The 27,592-nt window shown below is 35.4% G+C and overlaps 1 protein-coding gene across 1 annotated transcript in view; it reads right to left on the reverse strand.

Annotated features, from left to right (window-relative positions):
* Positions 1-27,592, reverse strand: part of CEP128 (centrosomal protein 128) — a 142,144-nt gene that overhangs the window by 52,565 nt on the left and 61,987 nt on the right. Inside the window, exons 15-17 of the mRNA XM_086613474.1 lie at positions 25,713-25,889; positions 22,372-22,431; positions 20,047-20,239 (exon numbers count right to left, since the gene is read on the reverse strand). Of these exons, the coding sequence (XP_086469600.1) occupies positions 20,047-20,239; positions 22,372-22,431; positions 25,713-25,889 (430 nt within the window). The remainder of the gene's footprint in view (positions 1-20,046; positions 20,240-22,371; positions 22,432-25,712; positions 25,890-27,592) is intronic.

Genomic DNA, 27,592 nt, shown 5'->3' on the forward strand with positions numbered 1-27,592 from the left:
CAGTAAAAGACAGTGGATAACACAGGAAGCTGAAAGATACTGGTCCTGAAATTAAGTTTCCCAACCAATCTCAGAAAAAGGGGATCTTTTGGCAGCTTGGGCGTTTTAATAAACTGTCAGAAGAGTAAAGCACACAAAAAAGTTATAGCTCTGAGGGATTTAGTCCTTGATAAATGCTGTAAAAAAATATTTTAATTCTACTAGGCGGCTCAATGTATCACTAAGCTTCTAAGAAAACATTTACTTCAACCAAGCATGCACATACACAGAGGTCAGTGTCTCTCGTTGCAAAACAGGGAACTTCCCCAAATTTACAGAAGTTCCTTCTTTGTAATTAGACAGGTATTAGAAACCACAATATAATGCAACTAGCAGTTATATAACACCCCATCTCCCCACACATGCTTTAGAGGAAGGTGCAAGGGACAGCAAACTGGCAAATATGAAGAAAGCCATAATAATAGCTCTTATTACTAATTTTCTCAGGTGGTGTTAGACTTTGAGTTTCCCCCTTGGTGGCATAATCCTGTTGCTGTACTGTCCCATGGTAACTGATGATATACAATGTGATTTGCCAACTCGACTGGTAAGCATTTTAACTGTCAGTAACTGGCAGCATTTTACTTAACAGCTAGAACCTTATTTTGAAAATTCTAATATCTAAATGCAATAACTTATTATTCCCTCCATGTAGCCATGTGCAAAAATCAGCAGTATAACAATTCCAGTAAACTTTTCAGATAAAAGCATTTAATACATAGAGTTGAGGAAAAAAAAATGTCCAATACTTCAAAAGAGAAAAGAATATTAAGAGGAGAATAATATTAAATGTTTTAGTCATTGCTTCTCACACACAAGGGATATAAACATAAATTGATTTTTTTCCCCAACGTAACAAATTGAATAGTAACACCAGAGCTTTGTTTTTCTCTTGTGCAGTGAAGTATACGCTATTTTTCAACGGACACTTGACTTTTTACTTCTGATCAATCTAATTCCTAAAGACTGATAGCAACAAAATCAAATTTACACTGTGAGTAAAAAGGTTAGAGGGTATTAGTCTCAGAATGCATATTACACAGAGCAATATTCAGTATGAGCAGTATAATAAAAGTATTATAAAATTTTATTTGTTACATGTAGACCTTGTAAATCTTATTATGAGGTTGACAAGAGCTGCAAATGAGTTATGTTTATTATAGAATTGCTCATCTCATTCTCCCAACACTAAATAATTTGTACAGGTAGATACATTCAATTAACATTTAGCAAAGAAGTGGCAACATGACTGTCAGAATCCCACAAAAATGCCACTGTGAATGACAGAACACACTGTATATCCTACACACCTAATTCTTGTACCTATTTACATCATAGTTACATGTCTGTTTACTCTCAACAAAATTCTAGGAACAGACTGAAGTCTGCAAAGCTGATAAAATGCTTGATATGATTTTTATGATAAATGCCTCTTGTAGCACACTTTATAAAGTATATTGACAAACAGAAACCTAGAAAGTGCTTTTAATAGCTGGCACACCATCTTCTAGGTTAAGAATGTATTTTCAACAATGTTAGGAATGGAGAAGTAATAATCAAACAGTAAATGTGCTTCACTGGATATGTCCCTGAAGAGTATAACTGTTATGAGACATAGGTTAAAATGTGCATTGATCTGCCCATGTTTTCTATAGAGAGTTCCTGAGAGACAAGTCCCTCAGAACATACGTTCAGTGTTGAAAATTCATACTATTTACATAAGATTTTTATATCCTTTTAGCAATCTTAATAAATGACTAAATTTCTCTTCCCTTGTGCTTTTTACATTGCATAAGGCAAAACACAATGACAACAAATTAAAGCTCCTGAGCCTAAAAGTAAAGGTTTAAACCCTAGCTCTAGAAATAATGTTTTGCACTGTGAAAATATGGTTCTAAACTTTTTTCAGAAAACACAAAAATAACGAAAATGAAAAGTTGGTTTTGTTTTTCAGAAATTGTTTTATACCCAAAAGTTTGCATCCTTTTCTGTGGTTTCTATTTTTTTTTTTCCTTTGTCTAGTATAATTTCACTTTGCTGCAACATCACATTTTTGCTGCCAGCATATTTATTTCAAAAAGTCTTTTAGTCAACTAAAGGACCAGATTGTCATACAGAAAAAAAATCTACAGAATTAACAATTAAAATGAAATACAAATCATAGACAACTCTCAGTTTGAAAATAATCTTTGAAATTAACAATGCTAGGTTTCTCTGATGATACTAAGCTTTCTGACAGCATCTCTTCCAGTCCTATTCTTTACACATAGTATAATGTCACAGTGCAACACATAACTGTGCTTCTCCTATACACATGGTCAAAGTTCATTTGGAATCATAGAATGGTTAGGGTTGGAAGGGACCTCACATAATCTAGTTCCAACTCCCCTGCCATGGGCAGGGAAACCCTCTACTACACCAGGTTGCTCAAAGTGTGAGCCTTGAACACTTCCAGGGATGGGGCATCTACAACTTCTCTGGGCAACCTGTTCCAGTGCCTCATTGTCCTCAACGTAAAAATTTCTTCCTTATAGCTAATCTAAATCTACCCTTTCTGTTTAAAGCCATTGCCCCTTGTCTTATCACTACATGCCCTTGTAAAAAGTCCCTCTCCAGCTTTCCTGTAGGTCCCCTTTAAGTACTGGAAGGCTGCTATAGATCAGCCCGGAGCCTTCTCTTCTCCAGGCTGAACAGCCCCAACTCTCTCAGCCTGCCTTCTTCGGAAAGGTGCTGTAGCCCTTGGATCATCTTTGTGGCCCTCCTCTGGATTCCCTCCATCAGCTCCATGTCCTTCTTGTGTTGGGGACTCTTGAGTCCTTTCTCCCAAAGGACTAGCTTTATCAGTTATTGAGATTTATTGAGATTTTTTCCAATTGAATAAGAACATCTATAGTATCTTGTAAGTGTCTGTCCTGCTGCTGTCTTGATGTGTATTTTATATACTAGCAAAGTGGTATACTCAGGCTGCAGGACAACAGTACTAGAACTTCTTCAGGAATAAACTCTGTTTCTATTGGATCTTGTTTGGTCTGCTGAGATAGTGCTAACAAAGTCTTTAAAAGAATTTGCTTAATTCATGAAAACACAGTTGTCTCTAACAGGCCCCAGATTTAAGAGGAAGGCAGGCAGGCAGGCTCAGGAAAAAGAATAATGTCAGATGTGCAACTTGCAGCCCGTCTACACACACAACATCAGAAGAGAACACAATATATGCCACAAAGTTTAAGATACAAGAGACCTGACGCTGCTTTGTGTTGACCTGGAGACACAAAATGGTGCAGTTATATCAGTGATTCAGGGGGAGGAAGAAGCTATACAGCTTCTGATGATCACACATGTATTATACAGCTCTGTAAAAATGCCCTGATTATAGCTGGTACTTAAATCAGTGAACTGACACTATGATTACCAACATTTCTTCAAAATCCAAATGCAACATGAGTGGTTCCTGGATCTGTAAATATTGTAACTGTACTACTCAAGTTAGTCTATTACAAGCTAGCAAATCATCATGAGCTTGCAATATTTAATTCCTAATCAATTAAAAGAGAAATTAATTTCAAAAAATATACAAGATGAGTAGCAACAAATAAAATGCTCAAATCATACTTATTCGTTAGAGTACCATTTACAGAAATAAGAAATTCTGACTTTGTGGACTAAAAATCTACATTAACTCCCATTTTTATGATAATAGCAGATTAGCACATGAAAAAAATGCATAATCATATAGCTGAATGATCTGTATAGTAATACTATTGATTCTCAAGCAAAGTAAGAAGGAAAAATTTAATTATTTAGTAGTAAAAATACTAATTTTCTTGTAACTATGTCTTTGGAAATGAAAATTTCCTTCCGTATAACAAGCATAATCTATTGATTACAGCAAGACTGCAAAAGAATTCTTTTTATTTAATCAAGCTATTTTCAAAATCAGAATATCAAGTGTTTTAAAACCAGATCAAAATAAGAGTTCCAGTTGCAGTGCATGGTAAACACATTAAATTTTAACATGCAGTCACTTTTAATACAGTCAAAAAAGAAATATTAGGAGGCTTCCAGTTTTTATTCCACTCACAATGAAATCTTCCACAATGTCAGAAGTCAGCTTGGAGATGTTATGCTATATACATCAACATCTTTGTCAGCGACATGGATGACGGCATTGAGGGCACCCTCAGTAAGTTTGCCGATGACACCAAGCTGTGTGGTGTCGTGGACTCACTTGAGGGAAAAGATGCCATCCAGGGGGACCTTGATAGGCTTGAGTATTGGGCCAGTGCAAACTGCATGAGCTTCAACAAGTCAAAATGCAAGATCCTTCACCTGGGTCGGGCCAATCCTAGGCACAAATACAAACTGGGCACAGAGTGGGTTGAGAGTAGCCCTGAAGAGAAGGATTTGGGGGTGTTTATAGATAAGAAGCTCAACATGAGCCAGCAGTGCGCTCACGCGGCCCAGAAGGCCAACCGCATCCTGAGATGTATCAAGAGAAGCGTGGTCAGCAGGTCAAGAGAGGTGATTCTCCCCCTTTGCTCTTATGAGACCCCACCTTGAATACTGTGTCCAGTTCTGGTGTCCCCACCATAAGAGAGACATAGATCTGTCCGAGCGTGTTCAGGAGGGCCACAAAGATGATCCAGGGGCTGGAGCACCTCTGCTACGAGGACAAGTTGCAGGAGCTGAGATCGTTCAGCCCTGAAAAGAGAAGACTTCAGGGGGACCTAATAGCTGCCTTCCAATACCTGAAGGGAACCTACAGGAAGGCTGGGGAGGGACTTTTTACAAGAGTGTCCACTGATAGGACAAGGGGAAATGGATTTAAGTTGAAGGAGAAAAGATTTAGATTAGATCTTAGGAAGAAATTCTTCAGTACGAGGGTGGTAAGACTTTGGAATAAATTGCCCAGAGAAGTTGTGGATGCCCCCTCCTTGGAGGTGTTCAGGGCCAGGTTGGACGGAGCCTTGAGTAGCCTGATCTAGTTGAGAGGCGTCCCTGCCCATGACAGGGAGGTTGGATTAGATGATCTCTAAGGTCCCTTCCAGCCTATGCCATTCTATGATTCTATGATACATATTGTATATAAAATACATATAAGCAGGAAGGATAGACTGTTTTGGTCTTTTCTAATTTGAAATACTTTTGCAATAAGTTAGAAATATTCCAACCTTAAAGGTCAGATCTTAATCCTAAACTGTTGCTTGTTTCCTAGCAGCATGTGTTTCACCGTAGTATATGAAAAGTCATGGTACAATGTCATTAAACCAGTCTGTGTATGTAAGTCTTATTGTCTAAGAATGAAGTATTAATATTTCTCCAGCTTTTAAGAAGAATGAGCATGCATATAATAGAATACTTACATGCCATTCTTTCTTAATAAGCCACTTTAATAACAAAATATAGTCCAACATACCTATAATTCCTTTAATATACTTGAAAAGCATTAGCTCAACAGCCTTGGAAAAGGAAGGCCCTTCTTCCTCAAAAACAAGGATGACATGAAGCTATTCAATGCAAACTTCCTTCAAGATCCATCGCACATCTCATGCCTTGACCGAAGCAAGGCATCTAAAAAACTGTCAATTTAAAAATGCTCCTGATAAAAACAGCAATTTGTAATATTCATGAAGAAGTTGATAGAGAAACTGTGGATCATGAAACAGCTGTAAGATCATGACAGAATTCCCTTCTTTCCTTAGCCTGATGAAGACAGGCTGAGAGAGTTGGGGCTCTTCAGCCTGGAAAAGAGAAGGCTCCAGGGTGATCTTATAGCAGCTTTCCAGTACCTAAAGGGGGCCTACAGGAAAGCTGGAGACGGACTTTTTACAAGGGCATGTAGTGATAGGACAAGGGGCAATGGCTTTAAATTGAAAGAGGGGAGATTTAGATTAGATGTAAGGAAGAAATTTTTCACTCTGAGGGTGGTGAGGTACTGGAACAGGTTGCCCAGAAATGTTGTAGATGCCCCATCCCTGGAAGTGTTCAAGGCCAGGTTGGATGAGGCTTTGGGTAAGCTGGTGTAGTGGAGGGTTTCCCTGCTCATGGCAGGAGGGTTGGAACTAGATGATCTTTGAGGTCCCTTCCAACCCTAACCATTCTATGATTCTATGACTTTAAAGACAAAACATTTTCTTAGCTTCTGACAGGTTGAGTTATATAGACTTTTTACCACTTCTCATCTTGATGAACTATAAACCAGTGATAACTATGACAAAGCTTCTTTCTTTAGAGCAATAAGATTATCTTTTGAAGGAAATTTTCTTTTTTCCTACTTATCTCAAAATATGCCCAATGTCTTCTCTTAATTCATATTATTGCAATTCCCAGTATAGCTCTCCTTGGAGTCTACACATGCATTTGCTAATGGACCCTTAGTTGTGTTCAACAACTCAAAATAAAAGGACAGGGGTCTAAATGAAACTACTCAGTTTAACATTTCTTCATGCAATTAAATGCTTGGTTTGATTGACAGCATTAGACTGATATACAATGTAGCCTATATATTCTTAAATAAAGTAGTACCTACATTTTTTTCCTGTAAACTGAGCATTAAGATTGCTTCATTGCTCTGTAAGCAGAAAAGTCAGATTTTTTCCTTCAAAATTTTTTTAATTTTAAAATTACTCTTTTAGATTATTTTCAGTTCTTAACAATCTCTTAACAGAAGAAATTAATGTGGAATGAGATTGTAAAGGGGTACTAAAACCAGGCACAAACTCTTTCAATTGATAACCTCACTTTTCATCATGGACTAAATCTTTATGAATGCCTAAAAAAAAACCAAAGAAAAATCACCTTAAGAGGAGATGAAGAAAGATAGGCAAAAATCAGAATGATTCTATTCTATAGAATTCTATTCACACTAAGCTGTACAGCCTTTGAATCTTAAGGTTTCGTGTTTATGTGATACTACTTCAGACATCTCACTACTAAGCATTAGCTAAAAATTATAAAGCATAGTTTTATTGACAGCATCCTAGGAGCAGAGTACTTTGTGGGAGGGTGCTTCAAATCAAGGTCTCTGAAAACCATCGTTGCTTGAGCCACCACAGAGCATTCCCCAAGACATGAACCAAAATTCAGCTTTTCTGTCATTTGCAAACTATATATGGCTGGCTGTCCATGATACTGTCTCCTTGGCATTGTCCCATTTCAAGATGAAGATAAGAAAAACATTCTAAACTCAACCTCCCTGAAAGTCACAGCATTTCTTAAAGAGGTAACAGGAGCCAAAATACTGTGCCTAAGAACCTGTTTCAAATGCATAACTACAATAACTGTATAAAAAGTGCTACTGCTTTTCATAGCACACATTACTACTGAAGTTCAAAAGGTTTCTACTATATTTTTTAAAACAGTAACTTCTTCAGTTTCTGATTATGAAATTATAAAACAATGTTGGGGCAATTTTACAATCTTTGCATTATATTCAAGATAGTTCTAAGCTAATTCTGTCCTTAATAATTTTTATTTAGTTAATAATAATTTTATTAACTCTTCCTTAATAAAAATGTGCTCCCTGGATTCTAAACATATTGCATTAGAATAACATGCTTTCATTAGGATCTTCCATTTGATATAGTATCTTTCAAGAAATGGCATACTGTCTGCTCATTTGACATTGCAAAAGGAAATGTTTTTCCATGCATACAACATTGAAACATTCTTTTCAGAAAATGCTCTTCCTAGAACTTCAAACTAATCAAGAAAGTAATGTTTTATGGCTGAGTCATCAACTGTAATTAAAATCAGAAGGACAAAGTTTTTCTCCAGGCAGCTGAAGTATGTACAACATACATTGGTGCAGTATGTATGCATGAAGTACATAAATATTTCAATGAATGCACATTCCTGGTTTTCTAGGGGTTTTTTCCCTTTCTCTAGTGGTAGGTATCTCAACTTACCAGGTATACTAAAAACAAATGAAAAAACCCACAACAAAATTATACTTAAAAGTGTTAGAATTTTGAAACAAGAATTAACAGGAGGAATAAATTTTACATTTAAATATTTTCTGTTAAACAGAGATTTACATACTGGTGGCACATACTGTTGCACAAAGGTGCTAGTCAAATACTGGAAAATAAGTACTGCAATACAAATGCCTGTATTTAAAAAAAAAAATTCTCAGAGTATAACAGTGGTCTAGAATTAAGAAATTAGACTGAGCTAGGAGACCTGGCTTTATCCTTAATTCTCCGTTCTTCTTTTTACATAACCAGGAGCAAGTACATTATCTCTATGACTCAGATATTTTGTCTGTCCAGCAAGAAAACAATATTACAGTAACAATGTTTAATAACAGTGCTTGGTAATCTGCAACTGGAGTCCTTTATAAAATAGGCAAAAGTATGCAAATCATGTCCAAGATTATGTTATGACCTTATCCTAAAGACATAATAGACCCAGATAAGAAAAATACTGTGATACTCTTTGCCTAAAACAACAAAGATTCAAATATAATTGTCCATTATTACAAGTAGATTCTTAATAAATTAGAGACTTGTTATTTGAAAAAAAAAAAACATTTTATAGCTTATTTTCTAATCACTGATACTGTATGAGCTACATAGTTAATTTGCTTGCCTTGCTTCACTCAGAAGGCAGAATCCTTAAATATATTTTTAATTACAAAATCTGTAAAGCATTTGAAAGTACCAATCATAGTTTGCATTTTGTAAAACCAAAACCAAGGAGACTCAGTAGTAAAGAAAACAAAAGCTGAATTTCAAATACAGCCAGTTGTTACCTTGAAGATGCTAATCAGAGTATTATGTTCATTAAATTGATTAGAACCTAGCAAATTTGTCATTTAAAACACTAGGAGGAAAACAATGCAATGCAAACAGATTAATTAACCACTTAGTTAATTTAATCATTCTATAGAAAAAAAACAGTTTTCCTTATTTCAAGGATTCACTTGTAATGTCAATGTCTATTCTGTAATTAAAACTATTTTGTTGTATACAGTCCACATTAAGAGTTCGTTTTACTGGTGAATGAAGCTCTTCTCAAAGTGAGAAATTTTTCAGTAGTGAAATGGAACTTAAATTTCAATTCTTCAAATCCGCAACATCATTAGCACCCACTTTAGGAAAAAAAAGAATTTCAAATAGCATGTCAGCTGAAAGGCTATAAAAGCTGTTAGCATATCAATGAACTACACTGAAATACATATTCTAATACAATCTGACAAATCCTAAGCAAAAACATAACATTAGCTCTATTTTTAAAAGATACTGAATATACAGTATAGCAATATACAAGATTTCAAATACTTTTTTTAATTTCAAGAGCATTATTATATTAAAAATATTAGATAGTGAATAAGTTTCTTTTCATTTCTGCTCAAATTTCCAACATGATTAATCTGTATTTTAGACTAAAATGAAATGACTGACTATGGCAATAGGTGGGAGGACCATAGAGCCCTTCGTTCAGTTTCATTTCCTGTAAGACAGTATATTATTTAATTAAACAAGCATCTTATCAGATATTAAATAGTTTCCTGGGAATGTTATTTCTACCTAATGAAGACATTGACAGATAGCATGTTTGTGCTATGTACTTCTCAGGAAAATATTAAATTCAAGACACAATCTTGAAAGTGCCTGTGTTGGTTTGTTGTTTTTTTATTGGTGGTGGGTTGTTGTGGTTTTGGGTTTTTTTGGTTGTTTTTGTTTTTTAAAAGAGTTGTAAATCTATTATACTGATTTGGAGTGGAAATACTATATAACCTGAAAGTGTGACAAAGCCTTCCATGCTAAGTCAAGGAGTTCTGATAAAGTTGTAGAGATGCTTACAAGATTCTCTTCATTATGTAGTGTCAAAAAGCACTGTTATGGTATAACTGTGATTATATACACTCCAATGTCATCATTTCAACAGATGGAAAAAAAAAATACAAACCCAATAGTTCTTAGAAGACCAGCTCTTTAGCTTGGTTTAAAGAAAAAAGTCATATTCAAAACAGGAAAAGAAGATTAAATATTATATTCTAACTATTTAGTACATATTAAATCCCCAGCCCCCAGGTTACTTTTGTTAATTTTGATTTAGTTTCCAGTATGTGTAGGTAAAGCAAGAGGTAAAAATCATAATTTTAGTCTCTTACTGTTAGTGTGAACTACAAACTCAGCAATTTAAAAGACACATCATGCTTTCTAAACTATAAATCTGTACATAAAAGCTTAAGATGAGCACTTAAAGTATGTGATCCAGAAAGAATTTTCAGAAAGAAAAAAAAATCAAAGGAAGTCTTAAAAACATTTTAGCTACAGTTTGATCCCGTCTCTTACCTTCACTTTTTCACAATGGCAGCCATATTTTTATGTGTGCATAAAAAGATAATGGCAAATGAAAACAGTTGCAAAAAACACTAGATAATGCACATCCAGAGTGATATTCCTAGTTTTCCAATACAAAAAAAAACACAGGGTAAGATTTCCAAATGATTTGGGCTTATTTCCATTCTTCTAGGACTCTGAATGCAGGTTCATTTTGGCAAAGTTTAAAATAACTTAGATGTCCTCCCTCCTCCTTCCCCCATCACATTAAAACAACCAAACATTATTTAAAGGGCAAGAACACTATTAAGAATAAATTAATTATTTGAATAGTAATTATAATTCAACTTTATGAATTTTGAAGCTCACCATCAAAAACAAGTATTATGGAGAGTTTCTCTGAAGCTTTTCAGATTCTTTCCTTTATGCTTAAAAAGAATTTTATCTACTCGATGTTCCCATTCACTGTTCAATAAGAGCTGACCTTAAAATACCTTGTGATGTTTCTCGCTGCCACAGAAAGGACTATGTTATCATACAAGGACAATATGAGGTAATATATGAAAAAAGAAAACACGGAAATGGGAAAGAAAGCAAGCAAGCTAAAAGAACAGAACAAGGCTTAAAGTTATATTCAAAACAGTATATATACTTCACAATTAAATTAAACATAATAGTTCATAATAGAAAGATTTTGCACTGTTTTGATTTTCACTGGTTCACAATTTCCTACATTTTTTGCCCCCTCAGTTTAAGCAACAAATATTGCTCAGTGTCAGTGTATTTACACTCAATGTAGTACACTGTCTCTGTATTTTGAACTTTTACACTTTCTGCTTTAGTATTCCTGACTCAAACAAAACTTGGACTTATGGGCTTTAAAAAAAAAAAAGAATATAATTTGGAAGATAAGATTTTGTAAAAGTAAAATTTTATCTACATTTCAAATCTACTTTAACATAATAGGCTCTTTGAATCTACATTTTCCACAGCAGTTAAATAACAAATAAACCTGACTGAATGTAACAAAAAAAAATCCCCCAAAATTAAAATAAATGCATGTCTTGCTTCAGAGATCACTTATCAAAATCTTTGTAAAATATACTTGATTTACCTTCACAAGCGATGAAACTAGTAGCTAACTGTATGATTAAAAGATGACACCATCACTAAAAACACAGTCTTCTAATTTGATTTTGTATCCTCAAATCTAAGACAATGCACAAAAAGTATTTTTTCTTCTGACTCTTGATTACGATTAATGTAATTAGAATGAGAACAGAATGAATGAAAATTTTTATGCATAAAGCATAACACCATGGACTTGCCCAGCACAGGTTTGTGCTTGTGACAAAAGCATCTAATATAAGTCTACTGTAGTTCAGGACTAGAACATTATCTTCTTAAGCCTTACCTAGCAGTGTAATCTACATCAGAGCAAGTTTAAAAATGTCATAATTAAAGTGTGATTATAGAATGTACACACTGAGATGCGGTAGAGAATACAGCTCACATCACCTGGGACTTTATGTAAAGCAGTGTTTGCCAAATATTGTCTCTTGGATAAATTAAATCAAGGTCTGTAAATTAAATTAAGGTCTGTATAACAGAGCAATGCACCTGCTCTTCTTACATCCCTATAGCCTTACTAACATCACAGAAACAGAATGGATGTGGCCTCACCAAATACACCAGGTCTTATTTTGCTGAATGTTTCTTTGTTGGCTATCCAGGTCTTCTCTGAAGTAGCAGTATATTATCCTGAAATAAAAAAACTGTGCAGACTATGTCTCACTGCTGTACCATACCATGTCTAGCTTCTATATATTTCCATATATTCCAAGAAAGATTTTCTTGAAAGAGCTATATTCCAGAATATATTTATACTGTTTCCTCTCTGTACTCATTCCCAGAGTATAAATGAGCCTTAACGTAACAGAAAAATATACACTTTTGTATAGAAGGTAAATATTAAAGCATTTAATATGTTATCGAAAACCACATACTCCTAACACCTTCAATTAAAAAAATATGACAAAATTACAATATCTGTAATATTTTAAAGGGATTTAAGCAATAATAAACAAAGATTGCTACAGCTTAATGTTGCTTTTTCTTTTAATCAGCCATTCTAATTGCACTATATATACACAGGATCAGCTGTCTTCAGAACTAAATTCAAGATTATACTCTGACACATTGACAAATGAGGCCAAAGCTAGTGAAATCTCTCAATTACAGAGATGGAAAGATCAAGAAAGGAACACACATAGGTAAATAAGGCCGGGGCCTGAGCTCAACAGTCAATACTATTCAGCTAGTTAATACATATATTTGATACAAACATGGTATGTTCCAAGATAATAGTTCCCAAGCGGTTGAATCTATCATTCTGAGCTAAAGAATGGCATTTTTTTTGCCTTATGGAAAATAAAAATAGAATTGTAGCAAGCATCTTGACTAAGTTTTCCAAAAATGCTGATGTTCCACTCTTGATAAAGATACAGAGATGATATTTTCTTTTGACTAAATCAAACAGCACCTAAAGTAAATCTAAGTCTGTAAGACCAATAGACACTTCCAGAATCAAATATAAACTTTCACTGATTTGTATGATAAGCTTTTCAGACTACTCAATCTGGCTAGAATAAACAAATTTGGATAATGGAAAGAAATTTGGGCCAGGTCTTGGGTGCAATTCAGGAAGACACTATTTTTCCTACATGTTTCTCTGCAATAATAATAACCTTGTGATCTGAACTAATTTTGAAACAATCTGTAAGAACACCTCAGCATGCTCAGTGATTCCAGAATGCAAAATTTAACTTAGTTAAGAAATTAACTTAACTTCTTAACTTAGTTAAGAAATTGGAATTTATTTCCTCAGACCTTTGCCCACTTAGTTAAAATATTGAATACTTAGTGCAATGCTATTAACATCAATTTGATTATGAGATCAAAATCACTTCAAGAGGACACATCTAAGAAATTTTCATCTAAGTTGTTACTTACTGAAACATCTCATTGGGTGGCATGCTAGATAAATAACTTGTTAAGTAGTGAACTGTATCCAAAGTACAAATCTGCAAACATAAAATCAGAACCCGCAGGCTCTTCAGGTCTTAGGTAATTATAAATATTGCTAGACTTTTGAATTTCTCCACTCTCCAGGATGGTACGTTTATCAACAAAGGAAGACAACTGCAGTCAATCTTGATGCATCACCAGAGAGCTATGAAAATTCTGCTACTCTTTAAACAATCCTGAAACTCTGAACTACATTACTATATTTTCCTTCATTCACTATTTTCTCATTCATGAATCTTTATGTTAGCTTACTCGTATTTGTCAGGATTATACCACGTAGACAGCCATTTTAACACCATAGATAGGACTGTGACAATATCATCACTTCCACAGAAATTCACAAGGATGCAAAAGCCTACAATATCCTAAATATTTACAAATGCTTTGGTGAAGAAGTGAAAAGACAAAAAGCTACATAGTTAAGAGCTTTAGTAGACCTATTTAAGCTTATAAAACTTCCTGAAACATGTTCATCAATACAGCAGTTTAAATGTTCATCCTACCTACTTTTGGTTAGCCCACCATAAACCCATATTTTTGTTATTTCCTCCCCAAAAAACATGAATAAACTATAGCATCATATCCATTGCAGGGAAATAAACAAATTAATTTCTTGAGAATACAATTTCTCTATCTTGTTTTTGTAATTTCTGATGTATGCAAACTTAAACCAATGCAGTATTTTTAGACTATATTAAGTACTCTGACAAGTGGTTTGTGTTGGTGGGTGCAGTCAATAACATCCATGGATATTCACAGAATCAGTCTTTCTGATAAAATGTTCCATTTAAAATTGGCATTGTTCCAAATGCAGCAGAAAATATTTTCATCCATTTGCACCACATTTGACTGAAAATCTATTTTATTAAGCAATACTGTCAAGCATACTTTGATGTTTAAAAAATAAAAAGAGTAAAAGGTCTTTTTATCAATTAGAATAAATCCATTCTGCCTTCATTTGCTTTATTCCTGCACCTGAGTTTTGCCCATAATTTAATTCCTGATGTCTCAGTATTGTCTTAAGTACTTCTTCCATTTTTCACGTTTAAGTAACAAAAGCCAACCACCATTCTGTCTCCTTATTTAAACTTTCTATCATTTTAGTACATTGTTTTCTCTTTTTGGTTTAACATTTTTTTGTGCTATTAGCCATGTTTTATTTTTTCCTTTGAAAAAGTAGCTTTCCCAATTTTCATGTCCAAATCATTTATACATTAAGCTATTTATGTGTTTACGTTCTACTTCTTGCATCATAATTAAACCTGGACTTTTCATTCAAGATTTAAGAGTAGTTGTCCAAGAAACGTAAATAGCCAAATTTTGTCTTGCAAATTTCTTCTATAAATAATAATATCCTTCATAAACATCTAAAATGTATCATTTCGTGAATAATAGTACTCAGAACTCACAATAAGAAACATGCATCCTATTATTACTCTACCTTCTACCAACTTACAAAAAATAACTGATTTGGTGTAACAAAGGTCATAGTTTTCAAATTAAAAAGAATAATCTGTGTTTTCATGACTGTGAACTAAGCCAATTAAATTCACATGTAGATTGTAAATCCATTTTTCTTGCATACATTGTCATATGCACTGTGATTTAATTCAGTGTCACAAGAAAATTGGATTGAATACCAAGTCAATCTGCCTATTTCTTAGTACATTAATAAAAAGATCTCAAAACTTTGTTCAAAGTTTGTGAACATTATAATGAATTTCCAATTCTGCCTTAAAATTCAAAATTGGTATAAAAAGTGGTAAAAATAAATAATACATAAAATTTCCTTCCCTGGCAGCATGTAAATGAAATCAAATGATTCCACGGCTATTCCACCCTATACTAACAAAAATTTGGTGGCTTTTTTTCTAATTTTCTAAGGCTCCAAGCTATATTATCATCTTCCTACTCTTCATACTAAGCTCACTTATGAGAAAAACGAGTTTACAAACCAGTATCTATGAAATAGTACTAAGTATCCTTTCAATAACTACCCCTTTGTCACTCAGAGTAGCACGTTCCTTACTCTAATTTATAGTTCTTATATTTAACCATCACATTTACATTAGCCATTTCCTACCTAGTCCCATGTTGAATGACACATAGACAGCAGCCATACTATGTTACTTGGTAACTATCAGCTATCTTATCTTGACAGGCTTTGAGAGTTGGGGCTCTTCAGCCTGCAGAAGAGAAGGCTCCAGGGTGATCTTATTGCAGCCTTCCAGTACTTAAAGAGGGCCTACAGGAAAGCTGAAGAGGGACTTTTTACAAGGGTATGTAGTGACAGGACAAGGGGCAATGGCTTTAAACTGAAAGAGGGCAGAATTTGATTGGATATAAGAAAGAAATTTTTCACTCTGAGGGTGGTGAGGCAGTGGAACAGGTTGCCCAGAGAAACTGTAGATAGATGCCCCATCCCTGGAAGTGTTCAAGGCCAGGTTGGATGAGGCTTTGGGCAACCTGGTGTAATGGAAGGTTTCCCTGCCCATGGCAGGGGGATTGGAACTAGATGACCTTTGAGGTCCTTTCCAACCCTAACCATTCTATCATTCTATGATTCTATCAAAGGAATGAAATACCAGGAAGTTGGGCTCAGATTACCTGTCGTAAATCTGAGTTGTATTTTATTCCCCTGTGTGCCAGTTTTCACTAGGATAGAGTTAATTTTCTTCACAGCAGTCAGCATGAGGCTGTTTTGGATTTATGCTGAAAACAGTGTTGATAATACAGCGATGTTGTGGTTAGTGCTGAGCAGTGCTTACACAGAGTCACGGCCTTTTCTGCTTCTCACCCCAACCCACCAGTGAGTAGGCTGAGGGGACACAAGAAGCTGTGAGGGGACACAGCTGGAACAGCTGACCCCAACCAACCAAAGGGATATTCCACACTATATGACGTCATGCTCAGCATATAAAGCTGGGGGAGGGGGGGGAAAGATAGGAAGTGGGAGACATTCAGAGTGATGGTATTTTGTCTTCCCAAGTAACAAATTTTATGCATGATGGACCCCTGCTTTCCTGGAGATGGCTGAACATCTATGTGTCTATGGGAAGTAGTGAGTCATAGAATCATAGAATGGCATAGGCTGGAAGGGACCTTAGAGATCATCTAATCCAACCTCCCTGTCATGGGCAGGGACGCCTCTCAACTAGATCAGGCCACTCAAGGCTCCGCCCAACCTGGCCTTGAACACCTCCAAGGAGGGGGCATCCACAACCTCTCTGGGCAATCTATTCCAAAGTCTCACCACCCTCGTACTGAAGAATTTCTTCCTAAGTTCTAATCTAAATCTTTTCTCCTTCAACTTAAATCCATTTCCCCTTGTCCTATCAGTGGACACTCTTGTAAAAAGTCCCTCCCCAGCCTTCCTGTAGGTTCCCTTCAGGTATTGGAAGGCAGCTATCAGGTCCCCCCGAAGTCTTCTCTTTTCAAGGCTGAACAATCCCAGCTCCCGCAACTTGTCCTCGTAGCAGAGGTGCTCCAGCCCTTGGATCATCTTTGTGGCCCTCCTCTGAACACGCTCGGACAGATCTATGTCTCTTTTATGGTGGGGACACCAGAACTGGACGCAGTATTCAAGGTGGGGTCTCACAAGAGCAGAGTAAAGGGGGAGAATCACCTCTCTTGACCTGCTGACCACGCTTCTCTTGATGTATCCCAGGATGCGGTTGGCCTTCTGAGCCGCATGAGCACACTGCTGGCTCATGTCGAGCTTCTCATCTATAAACAGTGAATGAATTTCTTGTTTTGCTTTGCTTGCATGCACAGCTTATGCTTTACTTATTGGACTATCTTTATCTCAAGTCACGAGCGTTCTCATTTTCACTCTTCCGATTCTCCTCTCCCATCCCACCGGGGAGAGTGAGCGAGCAGCTGGATGGTGCTTAGTAGAGAGCTGGGGTTAAACCATGACATCCTCTCTAATTATTTATTCAGTAAATGTCCATTCTGAAGTCTTGAATACTGTAAAGCATAGTGGACCTACTGCTAGGAAGGCCTGTGACACCACAGCAGCTAAAGCTGAATAAATACACTGGTACTGGGCCAAATCATGATAACTTAATCTGCATCCACAAACCTTGTTGACTATCACATCTAATCAAAGTAGAACATGATGAAGTGAATCATATGCATATAAATATGCACACATGAAGGCTGTTCTTAATTGTGTACAAAATTAATTGGCTTTGTAATTTGAAGTACCTTCTTCCTTCCTCCAACACTGTTTTTGTGTCAGTGTCCAAAAAAAAAAAATCTAGAGAAAAAAAAAAAACTCCACCAAAAAAGCCCCACACCCCACTACCTTATACGACCACGTTTCAAACTATATCTCGATAAAAAACGTGGTGTGAAAAGAGTCAATGAAGTGCTTGATAGTTACCTATGGATACTCCTGACCCCTTATTTCCCTGTAAACCAGTAAAAGCCATAACCATTAATTGTTAAATCAGAAATTTAAAAAAAATAATCTTTTATGAATACTTTTAAGTGAAGATAGCAAGGAGGATGTTTAGGGAAAAATCCACCAACAGCACTCTAGTTACCTATCTTCATCTGCTGCTATCCTCATATCAATGTGGCTCTGGATCCTCAGCATGTGCATGGCTCCTCGCCCCAGGCCTTAAACCTACCACTGGCTTGCATTGTCAGCATCCTGTCATCTTTCTATAAGTCCTATTTCTGAGCCTGTATTTGGTTGAATTTTAAAGCACGTTTACTGTTTTGTGTTACACAGAAATCTTACAACTATGTACCTGTTATTTCCTTTCTCTTACCTACTTTTAATCAGTATGCACCTCTAGAAGTAGACAGAAGACAACATAATTTACTCAGAATTAGAGAAATTGTAGTATGTCAAGTAACAAATGGAATGGAGCATATTTGTAGGGAATAAAGTAATAGCCCTTATAAATAGGGGGTATGAGATTATATACTATTTTTGTGCTCAGTGAATAGCATGACTTTTTCCTACTCTCTTCAGTTTAATAATTTCCTATGATAACTTTGCCCATAGCTTGAAATTTAAATGCAGGCTGTGAATTTTTCCACAAAGCCTAAAGTAAATTAGGTATAAAAGAATTAAAAACTAAATAAGGTTTTACTTCCTATGCACTTAAATTAAAAAAAATCAAATGAAGCCTCAGGGAGATCATCTTAGCGGACAATTATTCAATCAAAGAACACTAAAACACTATTAATATATGTCAGGGTCTTGGCACTATCATTTCAACAAATAGGATAACATAGAAACCATTCAAGCTTGAAAGATCAAAGCATGTTCTCTTTCAAAGTTCTTCATAAGTGGAGGAAGAAAATCTTGACAGGATCTTACTATTCTTGTAAAGCAAATAATCTGCATTGTTCTATAAAATATTTAGAAGAATGCTTTTATTTGGTTTTGCTTTTGTTTTATTTTAGTTACAATATTTCATAAAACATTTTCAATAATAAAGTCAGCTACCAGAAGCTATAACTACACTTACTTAAAAGTTTATTCTCATCTAATCTGAGTCTACAACAATCTAAATACAAAATGATTACTAACAAAATGATTAAAAAGAGTACTTATTCTGTCTGACAAAAAATGAGCCCATCATTATGAGTATTGAGTCCTGAATGAAGGTCACAACAAAGTTTTTAAAGAAAACACAGGAAAATAAAACCTTTGTGGTGACGCCTTCCTTCAGAAACTCAGGCAATAGAACACAATGAAAGATTGTATCATGACACGGCAAGGTATGCAAATAGTAGTCTAACATACTACATGAAAAGATGCAAACCAGAGGACAAGTCAGCCCTATTTATGGACTACATCAACCTATAAGGCACATTAATAGTTCTCAGGGTTTACCTACATGCAAACTTTCAGTAGAAGTACTTTATTCTCCTCCACAGGTCAGGTTAGCATCACCCATTTATAGAAGTCAAAATACAGCCTCCTCACCACGTAGCCTTTCATTTTTTCAGGCTCTAGTTAGATCCTCCAACAAAATTTTATATGAAAGAGGTGGAACCAAAGAATCTATCAACATGGAAATTCTGATCCCTGGACCCTGTGCCAAGTAGCCTGTTTTCTCAGCGATCACATTCATGCACTGGTTTCATCTCTTCTCCTTTGATCGCATTCCTTCTAGCTCTACCTGTAAGATTGCCAGCTATCCACATTTTCCTGAGGCCTTCAGAAACTTGCTCTTCTACTGGAACAGTACCTTAGAGCGACAGTGTGAGCAAGCATACACACGTCTGTGTGCACTGGAGAAGTAATGTTCTCAAGACACTCACTGCAAGTCTTGAGAACATTAAGCCTTAACACCAAGAATTAACCTCATATGACATTTCCTCCCTCCTCTCTTCTCATAGAAAAATTGTGGCTCCTGTTACTTTGGTTACAGAATTGTCAAGATCAGCTATATTATGCTTTTTATTCTACCGTTATGCTTTTTATTCTACCGTTATGCTTTTTATTCTACCGTTATGCTTTTTATTCTACCGTTATGCTTTTAGACAATGATACCTAGGGACAGAAAGTGGATAAAAAATACATCTGAAGGTGCCACAGGAATTATAATTAGTAGAATTTTAAAATTCTTTCTCCCTTTTATTAACAAAAACGGAACCAGAAACATACCTCTTTTTTCTCTGTGAACTTCTTCTAGAAGTTTTTCTTGCTTTTTTATCTGTTTAAAGAGAGACTGATGCTCAGCCTCCTTCATCTGTGTAAAGTGCTTGAGCTGTTCTCGGCTCTGCAGTACGTAGCATCGCAGTTTTTTTTCCTTACTTTCTCTCTCCTTTATCTCCTCACACAGCCACTGAAGCTTAGTCTACATTAAAAAATGAGACAATAAAAAGTGAAAAATTCTAAGAAAAATAAGAGGACATAAATGTTAACTTATCAAATCATCTTTGAAGTCACAGGTTACTCATTTGTACATATTACTGAATAACAATAATAAAAGAGGACATTCAGATATATTAAGAGGACATATGTCGACCTTCAAAGAGCCTCAAAAGACATATTTTGGCTGATAATTGCATGTGAAGAAGCAACACGTATATTAGGTTTTTTATTAGGTTGGTTTTTTTAATCAGGAGCATGAATTTGCTAGGGTAGATTCACATTTGGAAATTCACATTTGTGGAAATTCGCACTAAGTTAGTGCATACATAGACAGCAAGAGATACTCCTTCCTTTCAGAATATCTTTCTCTTTGTATTCTATGTTGATGGAATTTAAAGCATTTATCCATTCTAGAAGACGCAACATCAATCCTTTCTGGTCAGTAAAAGTTAATAAGGTTCATGCAGAGGAAAAAGAAAAGTGAGCTCATAGATAAGATAGGTCATGGTCAATATAGTAAATATAGAAGTAGTAGAAGAATACTTTCACTGCCTATTTAAAGCAAAAGAAAAAAAAAGAGAGATTTTAAGCAGTCATTCATTCTAGACTTCCCTCTAGCAGCTAAAGAAACTTAGGTGAGAAATATATGCAAGTGATTACTAGGTGCTATTTGAAAAATCTTTTTAATAATATGTCAGTGTCACTTTTTTAAAATGAAGAAAATGCTTCCTGCATAACATTACCCCACCTGGAATACTGTGTTCAGCTCTGGAGTCCCCAACACAAGAAGGACATGGAGCTACTGGAACGAGTCCAGAGGAGGGCCACGAAGATGATCTGAGGGCTGGAGCACCTCTGCTATGAAGACAGGCTGAGAGAGTTGGGGCTGTTCAGCCTGCAGAAGAGAAGGCTCCGGGGTGATCTTATAGCAGCCTTCCAATACTTAAAGGGGGCCTACAGGAAAGCTTGAGAGGGACTTTTTACAAGGGCGTGTAGTGATAGGACAAGGGGTAATGGATTTAAACTGAAAGAGGGCAGATTTAGATTGGATATAAGAAAGAAATTCTTTACATTGAGGGTGGTGAGGTACTGGAACAGGTTGCCCAGAGAAGTTGTGGATGCCCCATCCCTGGAGGTGTTCAAGGCCAGGTTGGATGAGGCTTTGGGCAACCGGGTGTAGTGGAGGGTTTCCCTGCCCATGGCAGGGGGGTTGGAACTAGATGATCTTTGAGGTTCCTTCCAACCCTAACCATTCTATGATTCTATGATTTCTCCTTTGATTCCAATCTTATCTCTGCTATCTATAGCGGCACTCTTTTCTGGTCCACAAGTCTTACATAGACCATACACCATCAATAACCTTAAATTATCTTATATGCAAAAAGTTGCAGTTTTTCCTTGTCAATTCTCTTGTGTCTTTGACCTTTTTACATGAAGCAAAAAAATATATGCATGTCTTCTACAGTTTCTCATGATCCACTTTGATCTTTGATCTTACTCCTTTAAAATACTGGATATGAAACGTGTTTATGTGTGTGAGTTGGAGTAGCAGGAGGAAAGCTGCAAAATGAAAAGCAAGGGTTGTAAGTTACCAGTCATCACTTTGAAGAAGTTTTCAAGCATGTATGCACCCACATTATAGGATTCAAAAGCTTCAAACAAAGAAGGAAGGAAAATAGTTCATTTTCCAATAATTCAATCTAATATCCGCTAGATTTAATAAATAACAACCTTATTTAAAATCATTTCTTACCTTGTTATAACCCTGTAAGAGAAACTTAACCTGCTGACTACATTTTCATGTTATTCTTGTCTGAAAATAATTGAACCAGATTTAAAAGCTATCACTTAAGTTACTTGAATGTATTTTTTTTGTAAAAAAAGCATTGCTATTTATTCTGCTATACAGACAGCTACTTCTTGTTGATAGCAAAATTTAGAAAATTATTCTGTCAGTTAAAATAAGTCTGGGAATATCAGAATTGTTGCCAAATGAATGTTTTTGCATTTTTCCTTTTCCCCTTTAAGTGCTTCTTCAAACACATTTTCAACTTAATGATTATAAATGTTGGATATTATCTTATTCAGTAAAATTTCAAGAGGTTTGACTATTACCTTTGTTTCTGCTAACCAGCGATGGGGATCATTCAGCACTGTTGGTGTAAGTGATATTGCCTACGGAATAGTAGAAGAGAAAGAACTAGGCATAAAACAGGAATTAACACAGAAAGGAGAAAGTCTTTCCCACTTACTGGAAAATAATCAAAAAACATTCTTTGCTAAAAATCCAGCTTTAAAATCATATCTGTAAATGGTTCAATAAAACTATCTAATCATAAATTAGCCACATTTAAAAGTAAATTATGCAAACCCACTGACACAAAATTTTGTTTAAAGGTGTAACTTAATTTGCAATGAAAGTAAGTTGTATTCTGAATATGCAGTTTTTCTCTTAAGAATCACTACAATGATGAGTTTCAAACATCCCAGTAACATAGCTCTGCATCAATGTGTATATTCTTAGTTTCAAACTGCATGTCCTTTTTAAAAATATCATAATGTTCCAAACAATACAATCAGACTCAACTTTAAAATTACTATTCTTAAGAAAAGGCCAACTTCAAAGTCATCCAACTGTTTTTTTCCTCCATTCTGCAGAACAATAGTGGCTGCACATAAACCAGAAGTAGCATAACCAGTTGTTGTTAGTCATTGAACTGTTATCAGTATATCTACAGAAATGCTATGTGCAACATGATAAATGTCATAAAAAAAGACAAACCCCCAAAATCTTTAAAATGTTTATGCTTCATAATGACGGTCTTAAGTGTTTTCATGAAAAAGACAAATCACTTGCTTTGAATATTTGATAGGCATAAAAAGAAAATTGTCAGCTTCACTAAGTGGATAAAAAGTAGATAAACTTGTGCTGGAATGCTTCATTAATTCTTTATACAACGAGAAAACATGATAAGTCTTTTTTTCTGCATTCAAACTGAACTACGTTAAACTTGTTTTAAAGATACTTCTTTGAATGTTTTCTATATTACTTATTAAAAAGGTAGTGACAATGAATCATTTTTTTCCCCCACTTTGAGTTGATACACAAAAGGAAGGAAAAAAAAGTCTTATACACAGCTCTCTCAACTGAAATCAATTTAAAATCAAGTAAACTATTAAAACATATTAAACATAGTAAACACTATGTCCAGCTCATCCTGTTATCTTATGTGGTTCTATCGTAAGATAATCCATTGCATCCTTCTCTAATTTAAAGATTTTGTGGGGTATTGGTTTGTTTGTTTCTAATTTACCACATTTTGCAATTCAGCAAGTCTTTATGTACTTTTAGTCCTGGTCCAATAATTTTTGTAACTAGCGTATTTCTTTAAGAGGTATTTATATGGGTTTTATTAACTATGCTGAGATCAAGGGTGCCTAAATGGTGCTATTAGCACGTAAATGATGCTAATTATGTATATACACATGTTTTAAACGAAAGTTAGCACCACAAAAGGACACAGCTGAAAAGAAATGCTTTAGAAGGCATGTTGACCATGACTTCACGAAGCAATGCACACCTGGAAGTTGTGACTTTCATGGCAGCAAACCTCATTCTCTGCAACTACATTCAAAGAAAGTAGTATTTAGTTTATAGTTTAAGCATGAGTGATGTAGTTATTACAAGTAGAAAATTTCTTATAAAAGACTGATTGGAAAAACAAATCCTGAACAATATATGTGGAATTCTTTGCTTAGAACACCTGTACATGCTGATTATAAAAATCCAGTACATTTTTCATCAGGGAAGATTAAGCCTGGTATTTAGGTTCTCCGAATACAAGTATTTATCCATTAAATTTCTCATTGCTCACCTCAATTGCAGTGGCAACATCTTCTTGAAGCAAAGAACTTGTCTGAAAACTTTTAGAAATCTTGGCAATACCTGAAGTACTGGGCAGAGGAACAATATAACAAAGGAAATTTCTTACCTTTTAAAAAAAATATAATTTCAGACCAGGCACCACCAAACTGTGCAACATTTGTTTTCACATTAGCTGTCTTGTCAAAAAATTCAGAGATAAATCTGTTTTAAGTTTGCCAGTGATCAACAATTACAGGGGATAAGTAAGGAGAATTGTGAAAACAGGGATCAGCAAAACTTTATTCAAAAGACAAAAACTTTGCAGAAGGTGGGAAGCAAGTGCAAGAAGGCATGGTTAGATGATCAAGAATCTGGCAAGTACAGCAGGTAACAAAGACTTAATAAAAGAAGACTTATATGTAAGGGTACGGAGGAGAAAGCTTGTTTGTCAAACGCATTTTCTTAGCATTTTCATGTGTTTATGTGCTGCAACATTCCAAGCCCATAGGTAAGTGGAGAAAAAGGCACAACCATACTACAAGGCTGAAACGAAGTGACTTCTCTCCACACCTTCAAACAAAACAGGTGAGGAGATAAACTTAAAACAGAAAATAAAACAAAAAAAAAATATTAAAAATGTAATGGATTTTCAGTGTCAATGTTGAAAAATTTCTATTTCAAAAGCAGCCCAGCCCAGTCAAGTGACCATGGACTGTAGAGTAGAAAGCATGCTCTGTTTAAATAGCAAGATCAAAAATGCATAATCTGAGCATACTCTGTGGTTACAGCTAAGGCTAAAAAGCCACCAAGTCAGGTACTTGTGATATAAGTACCCATAATGTCACGGAATATGGCAACCAGCTGAGTCAGACTGTCCATTTTATTTTTTCTCAGCTAAGTACAACATCAATTTTAGAGGATTAATAATACAGAATCATCTGGAGGGAGGAAGAGAGGGTTCTGTCTTTGGGGAGCAAATGAATGCTCAGGGAAAAAAGAAGCTAATGGGAGACAAAGATTGCAGGAGAAGAAAAAGAAGAGTGAAAAAACGGTTACAGCAAGCTACAAGTTTCCTGAAACTTTGAGTCTGAGTTTTCTGGATACAAGGTCTTGCTTCACAAAAGAGGAGGATATAAACTCTTTTCACTTCCAGCATTTACTTCTCTACTTAAAAACCAAAACATTTAAATTAATTTTTAATAAAACCTTTCTTTTTTTTCCCCCCTAATTTTAAAAACCTTTCAGATCTTTCTTAGGGACTTCTCACCTCTAAGGAGGTGGCCTAGGAAAACCTGCCTCAAAATTCTGCCTGATGTAAGGTCTTTTCACAGAAGCAAAAAGGAGAACTACTTCTCAACAAAAAAATTGGCACAAGAAAGTAGTAACGATTAACACATAGGCAGATTGTCATAGTATCCCATTCTAATACCTAGCAATGTGCATCTGTTCCAGCTAAACATCCATAATCCTATTGTCCATAAGTTATCTATACCAATTAAGCCATAGATGACAAAAACGTGTACAAACTCCGCTACAAACGTTCATTAAGAAAAATAACGAAATCTGCAGCATGCTTAAAACATAGAATTACCTTGAATTTCTCCATGGAATCCCGAGAAAAAATTTCACAAGCAGCATCAATTTCACTTCCTATCATAGTGAGGATGGATTCCTGTTCCATTTCTAAGTGACGCAGTTGATCCTTAAACTGCAATCTGGCCTCATCCATTCTTCTGAAATGATCTTCTTCATTGCTTATCTGTTTATCCTGCAGTGAAAGCGGAAAAACAAACAAAAAAATAAATTATTGCATTAATAATACAACATTCATCATTAGCAATATATCTTTCAATCTTACAATCACACTATACTCACTCATGCACTGAATTCAGTTCCTTGCCATGGAAAATACTACCTTCTAATAGTACTCATAAGTTCCTCTCTTGATTCTCATCCTCCTGTAAACCAGTAATGAAGGAAATGCTACGAAATCCAAACCCAACAATCACAGAACCTATTCTCAGAGTCGAAACACCAGATATTCTGTTATAAATATCTTTTTAATGAGTAGAAAGAGAGCCCACAATATAATATTGAATTATACATTGTAATTAATATAAAAAAACTATCTTGTGAGAAGTGTGAGACAGAAGATTGTCTGCTGCTGAGATCAGGATGATGTAATGCATCAAAGGGTAAACACTAGGCACATTTCAGTACGTGCAAGTGCACCGAGAACAGTGAGAAAAGCAATAATAATTTTGAAAATGTATTAATTATGGACCTCGGCAATGACAAAGTGCAACTGTTTAAATTGTATTTACTGGAAATCTCCATACACTGCTCTCATGAGAGTGTGGAGGCTAGGTAATTTCTAACATACAAGGTCTGTGAATGGGATATATATGGAAAAATGGAATCATTTAGGCAAGAAAAGAACCTTAAGACCATCGAGTCCAACTGTAAACCTAACACTGCCAAGTACACCACTAAACCATGTCCCTAAGCATCACATCTACAGGTCTCAAATACGTCCACGGATGCTGATTCAACCACTTCCTGGGCAGCCTGCTCCAGTGTTTGACAACCCTTTCGGTGAAGAATTTTTCCTAATATCTGATCTAAACCTCCCCTAGCATAACTTGAGATCATTTCCTCTTGTCCTATCAACTTGATACTTGGGAGAAGAGACGGAGATCCACCTCACTACAACCTCCTTTCAGGAGGCTGTATACATATATACATATAAGTGTCACCTCTGTTAGCAAAATAGGTGGTTTTTAATATAGGTGACCTTCAAATGTGAAAAAGCCTTATCTGATAAACAGCCTCATTTTTTCATGTAATGCATACAAAAATACTTAAGTAAGGTAGTGGCTATTTCAAACTGAAGGAATCACAAAAATTTTTAATATGCACAGGTTCTAGTATTTCCAGTATTTCTGCACTACCCATATATGGGAGTTGAAATAGCAGTTCCGATCTAGATCAGTATTCTGAAGGCAGTAAGATTGCAGTATTCTACGCTATCTCATTACTCACTGAACACAGTCCATCACATGCCAAGCTTTATTGCCAAAGACCATGACTAAAAGAGAGCATACAACTCAGTATTTCTTCTTTTATTTTTCATTTGCTTGATTTTCTGAGTGTGCCAACATTCCTCAATATTCTACTTTCAGAGCCTACAGGAGAAATGAAGTCACTAATAACTCAGAAGTGCAGATAAGAAAAAGAAAATAAATAGAAAATTTTAGTTATTCTCTGCCCCTTCAATTTTCACGGAAAAAAAATACAAGCTATCTGTAATACCTATGTTTCTTTGAATTAGTATTTGCACTAATGACTGGATGACATTCAAAGTATAAAACATATGAAAAAGAAAAAGAGATAATTCTTTTGTGACAATATGCTTCCGCAATACCATAATATGACGGCCGGTATGAGATTTCTTAAGAGGTATTATCATTT

Source organism: Tauraco erythrolophus, chromosome 6 (genome assembly GCF_009769465.1).
Source record: "Tauraco erythrolophus isolate bTauEry1 chromosome 6, bTauEry1.pri, whole genome shotgun sequence".
NCBI classification, from domain to species: domain Eukaryota; kingdom Metazoa; phylum Chordata; class Aves; order Musophagiformes; family Musophagidae; genus Tauraco; species Tauraco erythrolophus.